Source organism: Bos javanicus, chromosome 8 (genome assembly GCF_032452875.1).
Source record: "Bos javanicus breed banteng chromosome 8, ARS-OSU_banteng_1.0, whole genome shotgun sequence".
Taxonomy (NCBI): domain Eukaryota; kingdom Metazoa; phylum Chordata; class Mammalia; order Artiodactyla; family Bovidae; genus Bos; species Bos javanicus.
Window position 1 is genome coordinate 30,627,249 of NC_083875.1, and position 17,310 is coordinate 30,644,558.

Here is a 17,310-nt window from a genome sequence, read left to right on the forward strand (position 1 = left end):
TTTGAGGGAAAAGGAATCATTTTCAATATGGCTGGTAAATATAGGCAGGTAAAAAGACTGAAATACATCACAACTGTTGTGAATTAAAACAAGATCAGAATATAACTTGCAAAGTATATCGATACTGTTGTAGATTTGCTCTTTTCTTCTTGACAGAAAATCATACTATATTTACATCAAAACGGACCAAATATTTTAGGAAGAATATGCTCTCTCAGTCAATTAGAGTTTACCTGTGGATGAGTCTTACTTGAGATATTTTCTGCCTCACAATAGTCTTAGCATCTGTAAGAGAAATAGACCATGTAGTTTATATATGCATAATATGTATAATTTATAAGCACATGTATCTCATATTAGACTCTAATTTGGAAAAGTTATAGTAGTAATTTGATGCCTATGGAATTTATGTCTCTAATATTGTTATAGATTTTAACGTATTTTTTTCTTTTTCTCTTCCCTCCCTCCTGCCCCTCTTCTGCCCCCTTCCTGCCGACAGTCCTGGTACCTGGGCTAGCTTGGTTCCTTTCCAAGTATCAAATAGGACACCCATCCTACCGGCAAATGTCCAAAATTACGGTTTGAACATAATCGGAGAACCTTTCCTTCAAGCAGAAACAAGCAACTGAGGGGAAAAAATGAAATACAACACTAGTTTAAGAATTTTTTTTTAAAAAAAGGAAAAGAGGAAGACTGGACAAAACAAACAAAACAAAAAGGGAGAAAGGAAGGAAACTGAAGAAAGAAGATAATAGACCAGCAATCGCAGCACTTACAATCACTAATTCCCTTAAGGTTGAAACTGTAATGACATAAAAAGGGTCGATGGTATTTCACTGATGGTAGTTCGCAGCCCCTGCAAAGTAGCCTTTGTTACATGAAGTCCGCTGGGAAATAGATGTTCTGTCTCTATGACAATATATTTTAACTGACTTTCTAGATGCCTTAATATTTGCATGATAAGCTAGTTTTATTGGTTTAGTATCTTGTTGTTTACGCATGGAATCACTATTCCTGGTTATCTCACCAACGAAGGCTAGGAGGCGGCATCAGAGGTGCTGGGCGTGACAGAGCCATGAGCCAGCCATTTTATAAGCACTCTGATTTCTAAAAGTTAAAAGAAATATATATGAAATCTCTGTAGCCTTTAGTTATCAGTACAGATTTATTAAATTTTGGCCCTTAACCCAGCCTTTTCCAGTGTGTAACCCAGTTTGAAATCTTAAAAAAAAAAAAAAGAAAAAAAGAGGAAAAAAAGAAAAAAAAAAGGAAAAAAGAAAAAAGAAAAAAAAAAAACAGTTTGAACACAAAAGGCTCTATGGAAGAAATGCCTCTTTGTAGGTGAAGTGTTATCTCTGCATGCAACAGTAAAAATTAATATAATATTTTCCCCACAAAAGAAACACTTAACAGAGGCAAGTGCAATTTATAAATTTATATCTAAAGGGGAATCATGATTATAAGTCCTTCAGCCCTTGGACTCTAAATTGAGGGGATTAAAAAGAATTTAAGAGAATTTTGAACGAATTTATTTTCCCCTCAGTTTTTGAGGGCAGTAAAAAGGCATTAAATCAAGACAAATCATGTGCTTGAGGGAAAAAAAAAATTTAATGAAAACACAGCACTTATGTTGGTTTAGCTGCAGCCTCCTTGGAGGTAGAATTTATTTATTTAAAATTACTGGTTGCATCAAGAACCCATAGGGTGTACAAAAGGTTCTGTAAAATCTGCATTCTAGAGACAAAGAGGCAGGCAAATCCATGTCACAAGGGTAAAGCTTACGGTTTACAAACTGGGAATGCCAGGGTGTAGGATGTAAAAACGCACTCTTGAGAAAACAGATGTAATCAGGGTGCTGAATACTTGCATGGTGCTTTCAGACATTAGCCTTGTTCAACAAACTTCTTGTATTGACAGATCTGTAGTGTGCATGGGCAGACACATTTTTGCCTCTATGTCTCTTAAAATTTTAATTAAAAATACTCTTTCCAGTAATCCTAATTTGCACGAAGATATAATGTCCACATTACGTGCCTTGCCTTGAAATCTAAAAAACAAAAAACAAAAAAAAAAAACTACAAAAAAAACACAAAAAAGTGACATCACTACACTTGTTTTGCTGCATTTATTATCATTTTAAATCTTTACCATTTTTATGACAAAATATTTTGTACTCCAGACGAAGAAAAATGTGTGACATCATGGATTTTTTAGACAGTTATACCTTTATCTCACATTTATAAAGCATATCATGGCTGTGTATAGTTGCCGCTTAAAAATTGTAATCGACCAGCAATATTTTCAGTATTTTGGTGTTTTTTCTATTAACCTTTCATGTTTTTCATCTTCCAATTAATATTTGGGGGGAGGGGTTTCAAATTTATACGAATTATGCAATACCAAGTTTTGCCTATGTAGGTAGTGCTTTTAGCTGTATTGGTTATATAGGTAAGTACACAGATTTAAAAAAAAAAATAATGTATGCTTTTTTTGTTTGTTTGTTTGTTTTAATTGACCAAAGTGGGTACTGCTATTTTTGCAGTGTGATGAGGTCCTTTTGTGTACTGAGAGATGGACAGGGGATTTTTTTTAATATACATATATATATATTCTGGGGTGGGTGGGAGGATTTTTAACACTTTACAGTGTAGCTGTGAAGCAGTGCACCCTGAGATGGGCCTGGGCTGCAAAGCGACTGTTCTGCCTACTGTGACAAACTTCAACTTAAACACAGGTTTCCCCCTCTCGAACTCCCCACCTGGGGTGCAAGCTGAACTCATTTCTGGTTTTCATAACAACAAACGAGTAAGAACAAGTGAACACAACCAGTTCTCCTGGAGGCAGACTTGGCTTAAAACAAATGGTCTTATCTTTCTGTTGTTGTTGTTGGGGGTGGTCGTTTTTCTTGAAAGTTTCGGATCCACAGTGGAGAATGAGCCTGTCTCATATTTGGCAAAGATAGTTGTTGAGAAGTACATTTAGCAGATGTTTCGACTTTAGGGGTGTAACACCTGAGTCTACTTTCTCCTCTAAAATCTGCCATCCTGCTGGAGGGGGTGCTCCCATATCCTTTCCCCACCACTTCTCTTCCCCATTTCATTTTGTGAACAGTAGTCTGTGATTTACCTGTGTCTCACTACTTCAAGTGGATGGTAGTACGCTTGGAAAAAAAGATATATTATTTAAATATCCAGAAGATTGAACAGAGGGTTGCTATTATTAAATGTATTCGGACTTCTAACTTTGATTAAAATCAAAGTTCAATTTTTAAAGAACAACAAAAATAAATAAATAAATCTTGTTATGTTTTCATTTTACCTGCCCTTTTAAACTGAGAACCCGAGCAGAAGGGAAATAGTGAATTTTAAGAAATGAATTTTCCTGTGGATGAATTAAGCCCATTAGAGGCTGATGGGATTTTTTTTTTTTAAGGGATGGTACCTCAAATATATATTGGATTTGATTTCCCGGGAGGGCTAGAGGGTGAATGGAGGCTGGTTCTACTTTACTTCTCCCAACTGCCCCCCAGTTCCATTGAGGGAATTCATTACTAGAAGGAAACTCTTTTAGAATTAGTGACACATGGTGGGCTGCCATGAGGAGCCCCCTGACCCCCTTCCCCCAGGCCATGGCCTAATAAAATAAACTGTCTATTGTTCTCACAGCATATCATTTAATGATGAAGACTTTAGAACAATGCTTACGGGCCTGAGAATTGTATTTGATTAGCCCATTCAGTTTGATAGCCCCAATGCTGAAAAGCACAGCAGGATCATGGCAGTGCAAGTTCAAAAGTAAGTTCAGTCATTTTTGTGATGACTTGCCCTGGTAGAAAACAGATCATCTCAGCCAAGCTCTTCAGGTCTCCAACCTAATAGGTGAACAAATTCACCTCACAGGACACACAGTATTTTTTTAAGAGCAGACTTGCTCTCTTTTTTAAAATTTTTGCCAGTGAATGAGCAGCTCTAGCTGCATAAGTTACACACTGTGGGTATTCCTGCCTGCCTCTTGAATACAAAAGCCTAGTTCAAGTGTTGCTTTTTTTAAAATCATTTTTTTTCTCCCTTCCCTTTGAGATAAAACTCTTTAAAAAGATCCTACTCTCTATATAATCTCAAATCCATTTTGGCCTCCTTCTCTTTTTACCAGGAAGTATCTTGTGACTAAGGGCCCCCCTCTTGCAGGTCTTGCACGCCCCTCCCCTCCCCAGAATTGCAGAGCTACAGGATGGTGAAGGTCACCCAAGGGCATCAGTAGGGGGTGGCGTCTCCAGCCCCTGGCTCCATGGCACTGTTCAACTTTCCTTGCGTTGCTTTGCAGCCCACCCCTCACAGTGCCTCTGAAGTGTTTCCTCTGGAGTAACATGAGCGTTTGAGGGCTTGTCTAAGGAGAAGAAAAGAATAAGGCAGTGAAGGAGACTGTACATAAAGACATGGCAAAAATCGTAATTATAGCAATATAGTTATGGGGTAATGTTCGGGTGGGCAGCTCCATTTAAAAAAAAATATGTGAATGAATCTGTGAAGCTGCGAGTAGCAAGAAGAGCGAAAGGTCTTCTTCACAAACCGCCTACCTTGTAGACAGTAATTTGTACACTGTATAGTTTTGTTAAGAATTTTTTTTTAAATTAAAATTCCCATGTTTGTAAAGCTAACTTTTTAACAATTATAATGGAACTATATGTTGTTTCCATTTTTAAAGTAAACAAGAATATTCCTTGTTTGGAGACTGGACTTGAGTTAAAACTCTCCAGGCTCTTAAGTTATGTATTAAAAAAGAAAAAAAATCTGTCCATGTTAGGAGTTATTTCACAGATTCCTGTGCTTGAAAAGCATAGGATACTAATCCTTTAAAAAGTGTAAATGGAGAAAAGTTATATTTTATGAAGGTTATTTTGTTGTATTTAGTATTGGAAAAGTTGGTTTTCAGAGCATTTCAGAATGTCGGAAGCACCACTGTCTTTTTATTAGTATAAACGGCCTTTAGCAAAAGTTTTTGTGATTGTTACGTGATGGTATTTAAGGTTGTTTCACAGAGCATTCAGGATAGGCAGAAAATGACAAAACAGTGCTATGTCTCACATAACGTGTCCTCAGGGAGCAGAATCTTGGATTTGTGACTTGTAGCTTCATAAGGACTCAACAAAAGAGATTGCACAGGGACATTTCAGCAGAGTGACACCAGGACATATGTTCTTTACCTAGATTCAAACTCTATGTATCGTGTGAAACGATGAAGGCTGCAGAAAGTTATCCCATATTCAGTGTACAGTATTCATTTTTAACGAAACAACTACAATATTGCTGGCAGATAGGCCCCAAGCATGACATTCAATATAGTTTACATGTTCCTGTCAAGGTCTTTGGTTAACATTAACCAGCTGCATGCTTCCTGGACTTTAAAAAATTGGGTTTCTATAGAAAACTTTTTTTTTTTTTTTTAATGTGCAGGCTATTCAAGTTCAATAGTAAAAGCTTAAAATTGAATGTTCTACTCCATGCTGAAGGAGCTGAAAGCTGCCTTCTTCATTTTTTGCACTTTCTGGTAGTTCCCCTATTTTTTTCTAATTCCTTATGAAATTGTGTGGGTGGGGTGGAGCACTGCAGTTGGGGGGTAACATGGACCACTGATTTTTGCCCTTTGACCCTGCACAATGACCTTTGCATCAGCCAAACTCATTGCCATGACAACTCTTTGTACTGTGTCCGTGCCACAGATCTGTTGGTGACATTGTTCATATAGTCAAAGGGGACAAGTTGGAGACGGTCAATTTTTACTTTTTGTTGTTGTTGTTGTTGCAATTCTTTCTTCAATGGTTGTAAGTAGTTTGTTTTTTTTTTTTTAAATAATAAAAGGGTTCACTAGTTAAGACTCTTTAGAAATATCTGTGTGTTGCAATTCAAATGTATGTTGAGATTGTGAAAAGGCTTCAGTGGCACTAGCCTACCAGCACGCCAGCCCCAGCCTCTGATAACTTTTATTGCATGATCAGTACCGGTAATAAATGGTGGCCTATGTACACAGAAGACAGTGTGAGCTGGTGACACTAAAGCCGGTCTTGTATTACTGTATTTTTGACAGAATGGTTTTGAAAACTGTGCTACAGGGACTGATGTGGCAAATATATCTTTTTATGCAGAAGGAAGTCTTTTTTTTTTTTTTTCAAGAAGTATGGCTTATTATGCATTCTTCATCGAGGGCATTGAAGTTGCATGGACTGAAAAAAGTTGATGCAAAACGAGAAAGAAACAAACAAAACAAAACAAAAAAAAAACCAGCAAAATGTTTACCAAAAAACTCAAACAAATGAGCAGTGCCTGTTCAGTTTCACAGTCTCTGTTGAGTTCAGTTGTAAATATGTTTCAAATGACATTTTCTTGGAAAAAAAAAATATCTCTACAACATTGTAGAATGTGAGGGGTAACTCCATCCCAGGAATAGGCTTCTCAAAGCTGCAGTAGATTATGTCTTCATCAAGCTGTTAATTTGTGCTTATATCATATAGAACTTTTAGCATCCTGGGAAGAGGTGCCCCCACCTCAATGATATTTCTCTGAGAACAACTTTTGTAGGACTGTGTGTTTCTTTAGATACATTTAGTACAACTGTAGGTGACGAGTAGTCAGTTATTGCTTGCTAGCTACACACCAGGGTTGATCCATTTTAAAACTTTTGGCATTTTGTCCTCATGGGCCATAATTACAGAACCTTGTGTTTTAATTAAATTTTTCAAAAAAGAGGCACATGCACAATCTCCGTGTAACAAACCTTTAGCAGTAGGATGTATTATATGACAGTTACTTAATTTCTGGCATTCAGACCGCTGGGATCAGCCTCAGAAGGGGCCAGAATGTTAGCGAAGGTTTTATTATGCCCGGTTGGAGGATAACGTTCTTTGGGTACTTTTTGTGGGTTGCAAATGAACTCAATTGCCACAAGTTTTAAACTGGTGTAAATCAAGCTTGACTTAATGTGATTGTTACTGTTATATCCAGCCTATACTGCTAGCAGCTGCTCATACTGCAGTCAATTACTGGAAGCAGATATATTTCCTATGCAAAAACTGTTTAAACAATAAAATGAGCTATGCTACAGACTCTGGCCTCATGTTTTATTTTCCTCCTCCGTCTTGTCCCACCACTATTCCTGCACCAGTCTTGGGGTCAGTAGTATTTTAGAAGTGCATCTTGGTCCTTCCATTTGGGAATTTTGTAGCATGGGTTTAATTTCTTAGCGTCTGGGATGGTGACTCTTCCAGTTCGGTACTTGCAGTTTTGCACTGGGCATGGGTGTATCTGTGTAAACCCTTCTTGCAATTCCTAATACGTATACTCTTCACAAGCTCTCTAAACAATGGCAGTAAAAATGCAAGTGCAGTTCTAGAATTTCAGCCCCTACTCACCAGGAAAGGCCTTTCAGCAGTGAGGTGAAGATGTAATGTGTGCTCAGGATGACTGGACTGTGGTCTGCTCCACTGAAAAACCACAGGGCCGCAAACACACACATTCAACAGGAGGAGGTAAGTCCTGGGGCCACCCTGTGGCTGTGGGTTTGGTGGTTTTGTGACTACTGGAGAAGAAGAATTCCTTTCTCCCCGTGCCTGAAAAGGAGCAGCATCTAAGATTTCCAAGGAGCAGAGCTACTTTTCATTGTAAGGGGGGGTTAATGTTCCTTATTCACAGGGAGGTGGGACACGAGCTGAAATTGAGGACGGTATCCCAGATCCAAGCTCCTTGAATACAACATTTCTGAATGGAGTCAGCTGCAGTTCAGTAACAGCTAATTGAAAAGGAACCAGCTTAAATGGTTTTGGGATCCATCTGAGTAATGTGCACGAATGAATCAAAACTAATGCAAGCTTGATTGAAAAGAAATAAAAATGCCTGGAATTTGACCCTCCCAATTGAAGACTTGTTGAGACAAATCCAGTGGCCTGATCCCACCACCTCTAATTTATGGCTCAGGTCTCTTTAATCTCCCCAAATCACCCTGATATAGTGGTTTATACTGCTGTGGGTGGAGTTGCAGGGAAATCAGTTGACCACAATCTATTGAAAAAACAAAAGGAGAATTCTGGAAGGCTCCATCATGAGATGGTGATTACATATTTTAGAAGATTAAGAAATGTCTTAGGAAATAGTTTAAGAATATTATACTTGAAGTAAAATTTTTACCTGTTGAGAGACTTTTTACTCTTATGAACATGTTTGACTTTGTTGGCATCAATCAAGATTTGGGGATAGAAGAGAGATGGTAGTGAGGAAGTTGTTCAGTTGCTCAGTCATGACTGACTTTGCGACCCTCTGAACTGCAGAATGCCAGGCTTCCCTGTCCTTCACTGTCTCCCAGAGTTTGCTCAAACTCATGTCCATTGAGTCAATGGTGTTACCCAACCATCTCATCCTCTGTTGCCTGCTTCTCCCCCTGCCATCAGTCTTTCACAACATCAGAGTCTTTTCCAATGAGTTGGCCATTTGCACTCAGGTGACCAAAGTATTGGAGCTTCAGCTTTGGCATTGTTCCTTCCAGTGAATATTCAGGTTTGATTTCCTTTAGGACTGACTGGTTTGATCTCGCTGCTGTCCAAGGGACTCTCAATAATCTTCTCCAGCACCACAATTAGAAAGCATCAATTCTTCAGTGAACTGTGAGGAAGAATACACAATTATTTCAAGACCCTGCTCTAGAGTTATACTGCCTGTTTCAAATGCTAGAAATGGTCAGCTGTATAGCAAGTTATATAAACTTTCTTCACCTCAGTTCCATTATCTGTAAAATTAGATACTAGTAAGAGTACCTGTCTCATTAAGCTATTGAGAGGATAAATGAGATTGTGCATATACAGTTCTTACAGTACGTAAGTTCTTATTACTATTATTATTATTATTGTTATCACCATAAGGCTTTATGACCCATTAGTCAGAAGTAAATGGATTAGTTTGTTTCTTTTAGAGTTGAAGATGTAAGGCCATTAATTATTTTCACTGGCTTTTGGTGTGTGTGTGTGTTGTGACTTGAAAATAATTGAATCGCTACTGGTTGGAGAGCATCACTTCCTTTCCCTTTTAGTTTTAATTCTGTGGCAGCCAGTAAGTCTGTACTGAGATTATTCAACAGAGTCCTTCCAAGAGACCATTGCTTGAATGGAAACTGCATACCTGTACATGACCCAATCTTAGTTTCTAGAAGTTCCCTTCAGGTGATGCCAATTTGCTTTCTTTGTGAACGAAGAAAAGCATTGATTTCTTAAGTCTGTTAATTTTCTAAATAGCTTTATTTTATAGGACACACAAGAATTTGCAAGAAATAGAAGTTTTCTCAAATAGAGAAAAGTCGTGAGAACTGAACGGAGAGACGTTGAGAGCAGAGGAAACCCCAGGCGAGAGTGCAGCGTCTGACTCTCCTCCCGCCTCGGACAAGCTGACAGCTGGCATCTGTGCTCCACCACATGACACTCCATTCTTTCCTCTCAAGGTGGGGACTGGATAAGGTGGTGAGATCTGCAGTGGACTGGGAGAAACTGCATAAGCCTGAGATATGCAGCTTTCCAGACTTCATACGGAGGATCCCTCAAAGTCTTTACAGGACACAGTAGCTGCTCCCATGAGACAGGAAGCAAATGTTCTGTCTTTCCTTCCACTCCCCACTGTAGAATTCCCCCTTCTTGGTTTTCCCCTCACTCCCTGTTCACCCAATCCCAAATATCCCCATATCATCCTCAGGTGGTCCAAAATTGCTCTTTCTGTCCAAGGTTGGAAACTGGTGATGCTCATGGTGTCTCTTACACCAAAATGGTCTTTTCCTCCATGTCAACAAAATGCCCCTCTCTGGAGTACCATGGGGTGTTGGATTTTAATGGGACCAAAGTAGTCCATGTTAAGGGCCTAAAGGAGAGATTGAGGGCAAAATAGAGGTGGAAACTTGCATTTTCCAAGTTTTCACCACTGTTATTTTTAACAGATTATTCTCTTTGGTTGGGTTGTCTGAAGAAGTCTTTGCAGTATGCAGTATTTTGCTGTGAGGGTCAAAAGTGCAGATGGTCACAGTTCTTGACGGCGGGGGGTGGGGTGGTTGGGGGAGGGCAGGGCAGGTAGCATAACTGTGTCAAGAGGCAGAGATAACAAATGGGGATGGTGGGATTGATGACCTGAAGGGGGTTGCCCACATTTAATAAGAACAGCTGGGGATTGTTCTGTCCCCTAAAACCACCTTCACCGTCTTCCCCACCCCAAATAGGGTGACCACAGAAGTAAACGAGCCCAGGGCTACACTGGATCCATGCCTGTCACCTCCACCAGCAGCCCAGTACCCTTCAAGGTACAGAGTGAAAAGAGACTTTTCTCAGAAAGAGAGACTTAGAAGGTGAGTCAGATCCACCCTGCCCTGATCATATCTGTTTCTTCCAATTACTCTTTCTCACATTTTTACTCCTCCAGAATCCAAATTCTCTTTGTTAGTACAAAAAGTAAGTGGTTTTTACACTTATCCGAGGAACATAAAAGAGAAGTGACACTGATGGAATTTTATCATGATTACAAATTCAAATTGAGATATTGTAATATAAGTTTCAGCCCCAAATCCATTTTTACTACAGTTCCTTGGCTAATTTGTAAAAACACAAATACATGAATAACCTAGTGTTTGCCATACTAAACCAAATTATCCAGAATACTTAAATATCCCCATTTCTTCATTGCCTTATCATTCTCACTTGACTTATTAAATCAGCAACACTGGTTGAATCATGAATAATTAGTTGTTCTGTACCAGAAAGAGTTGATTCCTATTAAAGAATATTCCATACAAAGCTAAATGTAACCTGGAATTTGAGGGATGTGCAGAAGTGAGAGTGTATGAGCATACATGTAACTTCCATATTAATTTAACTGCGGACTTTTGTGAAACGTTGGAGTTGTGTCATAATCTAGCAAAATAATCAGTTCCAAAGTAATGTTCAAATTAGATGATAATAACATAGATAATCCTGCCTGTTTGTACACATAAACATTCTTTTCCATTGCAAAAATTAAAAAAAACATACTAAGTCAAGGGTTGAGCCTAATTAATTTTTCTTCACCTTATAGCTGACATAGGCAGAGGAAAGAAAATTATGGTCTGCTTTGCATCCTTCATTTGGAAGAAAGTCCATACCCAAACTAGAGTATAATTAATGACTTTCAATGAATACAAACATTTTAATGTATGAGGCACATCCTAGGAAAAGCAAGAATCAGATTAAGGAAAAAGTAAAACCATAAACCAGAAAAATAGATGTAAATATCCTTATAGGTCATAAAAGAGGATCACAGAAAATTTTCTTATACATATTCCATTTTAGATCTAGCTTCATGATAGTCCTGGTTATAGCTAGCCTTTAACTAATTAACTAGAGCAGTGGCATATAGTAAAGATAAAGTAAGCATTCTTAAATGTTCTCCAGTTTTTCTGATACATTTGTAAGTTCCTCACAAATACAACATATATGTACTTTCAGTTTTTAGAGAAGTTCTGATTTTATCTATTCTTTTTATTTTTTTACTTTGATTTTATCTATTCGTACTCTGATTTGTTTATCTACTCCTATTTTGATTAATCAGCTATAACATATAGCTACATTTAACTTTTATCTCCTTGAAAAGCTTTGCATATAAATAAATTCCTGAAGCAGGAAAGACCCAGACTTATTGTCAGGCTTGGGACAAAAGGTGTAACACTGGCGTGATCTTCCCTTCATGAGAACAGAAACACATTGGATTTGGTAGAGACTATTAATTTTTCTCCTTGGCCTCTTTCCTAGATAGCTTGAAATCAAAACTGGGTTCTGCTCCAGCTTATGTGTTCTTACTGGGAGCACTTACTAAACTGTGAGTGTGTTACCTGGTGCTAATGAAATCCACATGGGTTGCTCCAGGTTCAGTGGTTTCCACTTCCGATTTCCTGGTTCTGGAGCTCTGTTCCCACTGGCTACCCCTCCAGTGAGAACTCTCAGGGCGCATTCTCCATCCAGTTTAAAGGAGTTTTGTGTGGAGAAATAAATCAATAGCACATGTTAGAAATGACCACGGAGCCACCAATATCAAGATTTCCCCCAGTGACAAAGGTACATAACAGAGGATTACAGAGGGCAGGGAACTTAAGAGGGGAACAGTTTTGTTGGCATTAACACAAGAGTGGGCACAGTTAACATTCATTGAATGATAATTGAGTCAGGCCCTGGGCTAAGGATTTTGCTTCTATTATCTTATTTAATCCTTTTAAGGCTCATGAAAGGTAAGTACTAATCATATTCCTATTTTACTGATGAATAAACTGAGGCCCAGAGGTGAGGTGACTTATTCGAATAAATAGTGGAAATGATAGATTTAAATATCATTCAATGAGCAGACTTTAATTGCTTAACATGTGTCTTACAATTTGGTCCAATGAAATCATTTAGTTATCTTCTTTTAAATGGTATAGAACTTGAAGGTTGTAGAATTCTCTTAACCTCAAATCAAAACTAAAACAACTTTAATTGGATTAAAATTGCCCATCTCTGTTTTCCAGGATTTATGTGAGAATGGTTTGGTTAATTAATTAATTAATCAATTTTAATTTCAAAATTGTAAGCCTCTTTAAGTTTTGGTGAAGGTGGACATTTGAAACTCAATATTTCATTCAAGATGTTATTCTACCACCATAGTCTTTATTAATGTATCACTGAGCTTATAAAAAAAACAATAGAGTAATAGTGATCATTTATTAAGAATCTGTAACTGTGGTTCAGGGTCTGTACTAAATATTTTACATACAATAATTTAATTTAATTCTCAGTAATATTCTAGCTGTCAATATCCCCATTTTTCAGATGAAAAAAAGAGGAATTCAGAGATTAAGCAATTTACTCCAGAGTCATGCATCCTTGATGTGGTGGGCCCAAGCGTAGAACCCATGTATGCCTGACTGCAAAAGCCATAATCATTACCTTTATGTTGTGTCTTTTACATTCAAATGAACCAACAGATAGATAAGATAGTGAAAGAGTAAAACCTTTACAAATTGATAATTTTTCCCCAAATTATTTAATTGAAGAAAACTTGCTTCACAATACTGTGCTGGCCTCTGCCATATATTAGCATGAATCAGCCACAGGTATACATATGTTCCCACCCCTCTCGGTTGTTACAGAGCCCCAGTTTGAGTTCCCTGAGTCATACAGCAAATTCCCATGGTTATCTATTTTATATATGTGTGTGTGTGTGTGTGTGTGTGTGTGTGTGTGTGTGTGTGTGCGCATGCGCGCTTAGTCGCTCGGTCATGTCTGACTCTTGTGACCCCATCAGTTCAGTTCAGTCGCTCAGTCGTGTCTGACTCTTTGCGACCCCACGAATCACGGCACGCCAGGCCTCCCTGTCCATCACCAACTCCCGGAGTTCACCCAAACTCAATGTCCATCGAGCGACCCCATAGACTGTAATAAATTGAATAATTTTTATTGTCATAAATAAGCATTTTTAAATTGAGCCATCTTTGTTATTGTAGTAGCACTGTCACTTCCTGAGACAAGACATTCCATAGTGTGGAATTCAGTGTTCGGTGGCTCTGGCTCAGCCCTGGTGCAGGTAGGTTATGGAGCTCCACTCATGATGAGCTCACAGGTCTGAGGATAGCCTATGTGTGCGTGTTTGCTTGTAAAAACCAAACCAAAGTCAGGGGCAGAGTTGCAGCACCTGGCAGTTCTCAGTCTTCACTCCTTAAATTCATTCAGAGGCAAGAAGAGAGCGCAGGTCCTGCTAACGCTGCCTTGGCCCAGAGCTTTGCGAGTACCCCAAACTTGGAAATTGTTCCTAGAGACGGTGGTGGTTTTCATTTGGCCAGGCAGTCTAATTATGATGCAAGTGGGCTTCCGGGCCTCAACAAGTTTTCTTTCACCTTGGGTGCCCTGAGGAGAAAGGAGGGGCTTGAGGTATGGCCTCATTGTTTGAGCCTGTTGTGCAGGTGCCTTGCTGGAAAACAATGGACTCCATTGATGGTGCGTGGCCCAGCACAGGCCAAAACCAGTGTGTATTGCTGTAGGCAGGTATGTGAGTCAACAGTGAGGCAAAACCAGGTGGGGGTCCAAGATTGAAAATGGCCCCCTTCTCCTGACAAAATTCATCACGGCTATGCCGGAGACTACCTCAATATTTTGAAATACCCGTCTGTGAGTTTGGACAGACGCTTCAGCTCCAAAGCCCCTGATATTATGGCAGATGCTTCTATTTTCAGAATCTTCCACAAATAGAGAAGTCTTGAATGTGGAAAATTATATGCACTTTATTTTTAAAGAAATTATGTCTAAAGAACTGTCTTTCCTGCAAAAGGGGAAAAAGAACTTAGAATATTTCTTGGATTTGTTTAAATTTTCTTGTTTACTGGAAGAAATAAACACAGATAAGAGGATAAAATATGTCATGGGAGTTTTAAAGAAACTCATTATTGTGATTTTCAATAAGGAATTATTAAGAGGCTTAATTTCACACAGCTAAGCTGTGCTTCAGGCCTGATTTTTCTAAGCCAAAAGCTTCTAAGCAAAGGGGCACACAGACATGGAAATACATACGTGGAAAAATACAGACATGGAAAATCAGGTAGGAAGAGGCATAGGAATATAGCCCAGTCTTGCCCTGTAACACTCATAAGAGAGCAATCATTCATTTATTCATCTTTTAAATTATGAAACACTTATTAATCTCATATAACCTGGCACTATACATATGTTTTTGATCCTTGGGCATTAGTTTTGCGGGTTTCTTGGTTTCCAAGTTGTGGAATAAAATTCACCATTAAGCTGAGGCCAATATGACTATTTTCATTGTCTCAAAAAACTTTACTGGTAATAACCAGGTGCCAGCACCGTGATTTGCACTAGGGACACAAGAGGAAGCAGAACTGGCTTATTCCTTCCTATACTTTCTCTGCTTGGGTAGAGCAGGACGTCTGTTACCCTTCAACTAGAATATAAGAGCAACTCCAGTGTGATAGAAATAAACACGGTAAGGTATGACAAGTACCTGGCAAAGAGACAAACTTTGTGGGCGGATAAAACTCTTGAAGCCTCAGTATCCTCATCTGTAAAATGGGAACAGTAGGAATTAGTAGTATTAGTCGCTCAGTCATGTCTGACTCTTTGTGACCCCATGGACTGTCGCCCACTGGGCTTCTCTGTCCACGAGATTCTCCAGACAAGAATACTGGAGTGGGTTGCCATTCTCTTTTCCAGCGCATCTTCCCGACCCAGGGATGGAACCTGGGTCTCCTCCTTTGCAGGCAGATTCTTTACTGTCTGAGCCACCAGGAGAGATTTAAATGATTGTTGTGGGGATTAAATAAGATGGACCAGAAAGGGTGCTAGCCATTGTTGTTATCAGTTTTGGATATCTTGTTTCTCTCAGTCTTTCTACAGCTACATTTATGGATGACCTTGTCGAATGAGGCCATATTCAGTGCCCCAGAAGGCTTGTCAGGTGGTATTTCAAAGGACATGAAGTAGACTTCGGTTACTTAAAAATCTCATATTCTTGCCTGATTAGCACCATATTCTAACATTTATTTCCCCAGTGCTCCGTTCTCAGCCCCATTTTCACCTTACAATGTATTCTTTTCCTTCTTTTTGTCTAACAGGGACAAGGAGGGTGGCAAGGAAGGGGTTTCCCCTTTCCTGATTCCCAAAGTTACCCTCGCTCTGAGTCTCTGCTGAGGGAACCAGCTTGTCTACCTGTGGGAAGATTAGAAAACCAACCCCCAGCCTTGGCTCACCAGCATGGATGTGTGGGCAGCAGCCAAGCTGAGAAACCCATCTGGACATCAGGGCCCCCTGGGGAAAACATGTCTGGCTCTGTTTGTATTGGCTTCCAGAGCAGCCTTCTGACTTGATGTTGTGCTAACTGGGGATTGTGGGAAAGTCCATCTGACCAGCAGCTTCCCGCAGGTGGCTTTTGATTAAGCCAATGGAGGGGCCTGAGAACCAGCATGCAGCCTGGGTCTCCAGGGAGGTCTGAGTCAGTATGGACACACACCTCCCCTTTCCTGGAGGAGAGAAGTGGAGAGCAGGGAAGGATCAATGCAGTCTCAGAAGCCAATGTCACGTGCAGAAACCAAAAATTTCATTTTCACTGTTTGGCTTAATTTGAACGGTAGCACTGACCCTACACTTGGCTGCCATGGGACAAAGGGTTTTCTCCAGCTGGGGTCATTGAAGAGTGGACTCTAGGTCAGCACTGAGTAAAATTTAACTTCTGTTTATTTTTCTCCCTTTACTTATAACACTATTGGCCCCAAAACACACTCCCCCACTCCTCCCTATCCATTTCTCTCACCATGTCCTGACCAGGTTTCTGACATGGACATTCTGAAAGCAGAAATCATTTCACTGCTTTTGACTTACTGGCCTTCCCAAGGTTGGGTTAAATCTGATAAGAGTCAAATGAGTTTTGTTTGGCGGCAGCCAAAGAAGGAGCAGGTCCTAAGGGGAGAGAACAAAGTGAAGTTTGTGCATGTGACCATACCTTGGCCTCATCTGGCCTCCTGGGGCTTGCCCTCTCTCTTTCTGTCTCCTTCCTTCCAGGGCGGTTTGTGCTCCGCAGCTTCTGATTCTCTCACGTGTGTCAGCTCATCCCTCCCTCTGCCCTGGTCCTGTCCCTTCCTCCTTCCCTTCTCACTGTCAGGAGTTGGCCAGTTAGCAAACCCACAGGTACGAAGGCAGGAATGACTGACTGCCCCACGCTCCCCGCTTTTCCAATACGTTTGCGTTTTCTCATGGATCAGACTTCATGGAATTTCAGGATGGGGATCAGAAACTCTGTAAGGGTCAAGATTTAAAGACAGGGTTAGATTTGGGTAGAGAGCCATGTAGATTTTTACAGAGCCAGGTAGATTTGGGCCTCAGCCATGCATGTTTTGATCAAGTTGCCTAATCATTCTGAGCGTCAGTATTCCCAACAACAGAAGACAGAATCTTTTTTTCAGAAATGACTAGTGGAAAGTTTCTAGCTCTATGCCACCTCGCAGATACTTCATAAATCTTCAGGGTGATTGTGGTTATCAGGCTGCACCATCTACACCTGAGCTGAATCCTAGATGAGGGATGACTGTGAAAGAGGTCTATTATGGTGGGGAGGCATGATTACCTCTATCTTCCTGTTAGTGTTGTGTCCCACGGCTGACTCTGAGGAAATTGAGAAGCCAAAGAAGGATGAGAGAGAAACAAGCAGATATAACGATGTTGCCCTGCCTGGAGTACATGACAAGTGGTGACAAGCTTGGTCACCAAAGTCGCCAGGGTTTCGT

At 39.8% G+C, this 17,310-nt stretch overlaps 1 protein-coding gene across 9 annotated transcripts in view; it reads left to right on the top strand.

The window, feature by feature from the left end:
* NFIB (nuclear factor I B) overlaps window positions 1–7,099 on the top strand; it is a 257,521-nt gene extending 250,422 nt beyond the window's left edge. For 8 of the 9 annotated variants that reach the window (XM_061425270.1, XM_061425278.1, XM_061425269.1 and 5 more), the window contains one exon: window positions 500–7,099. In XM_061425270.1, the coding sequence (XP_061281254.1) occupies window positions 500–629 (130 nt within the window). In that variant the 3' untranslated portion in view covers window positions 630–7,099. The remainder of the gene's footprint in view (window positions 1–499) is intronic. The other variant, XM_061425277.1, reaches the window with a different exon arrangement.
* The last annotated feature ends 10,211 nt before the right edge of the window (window positions 7,100–17,310 follow it).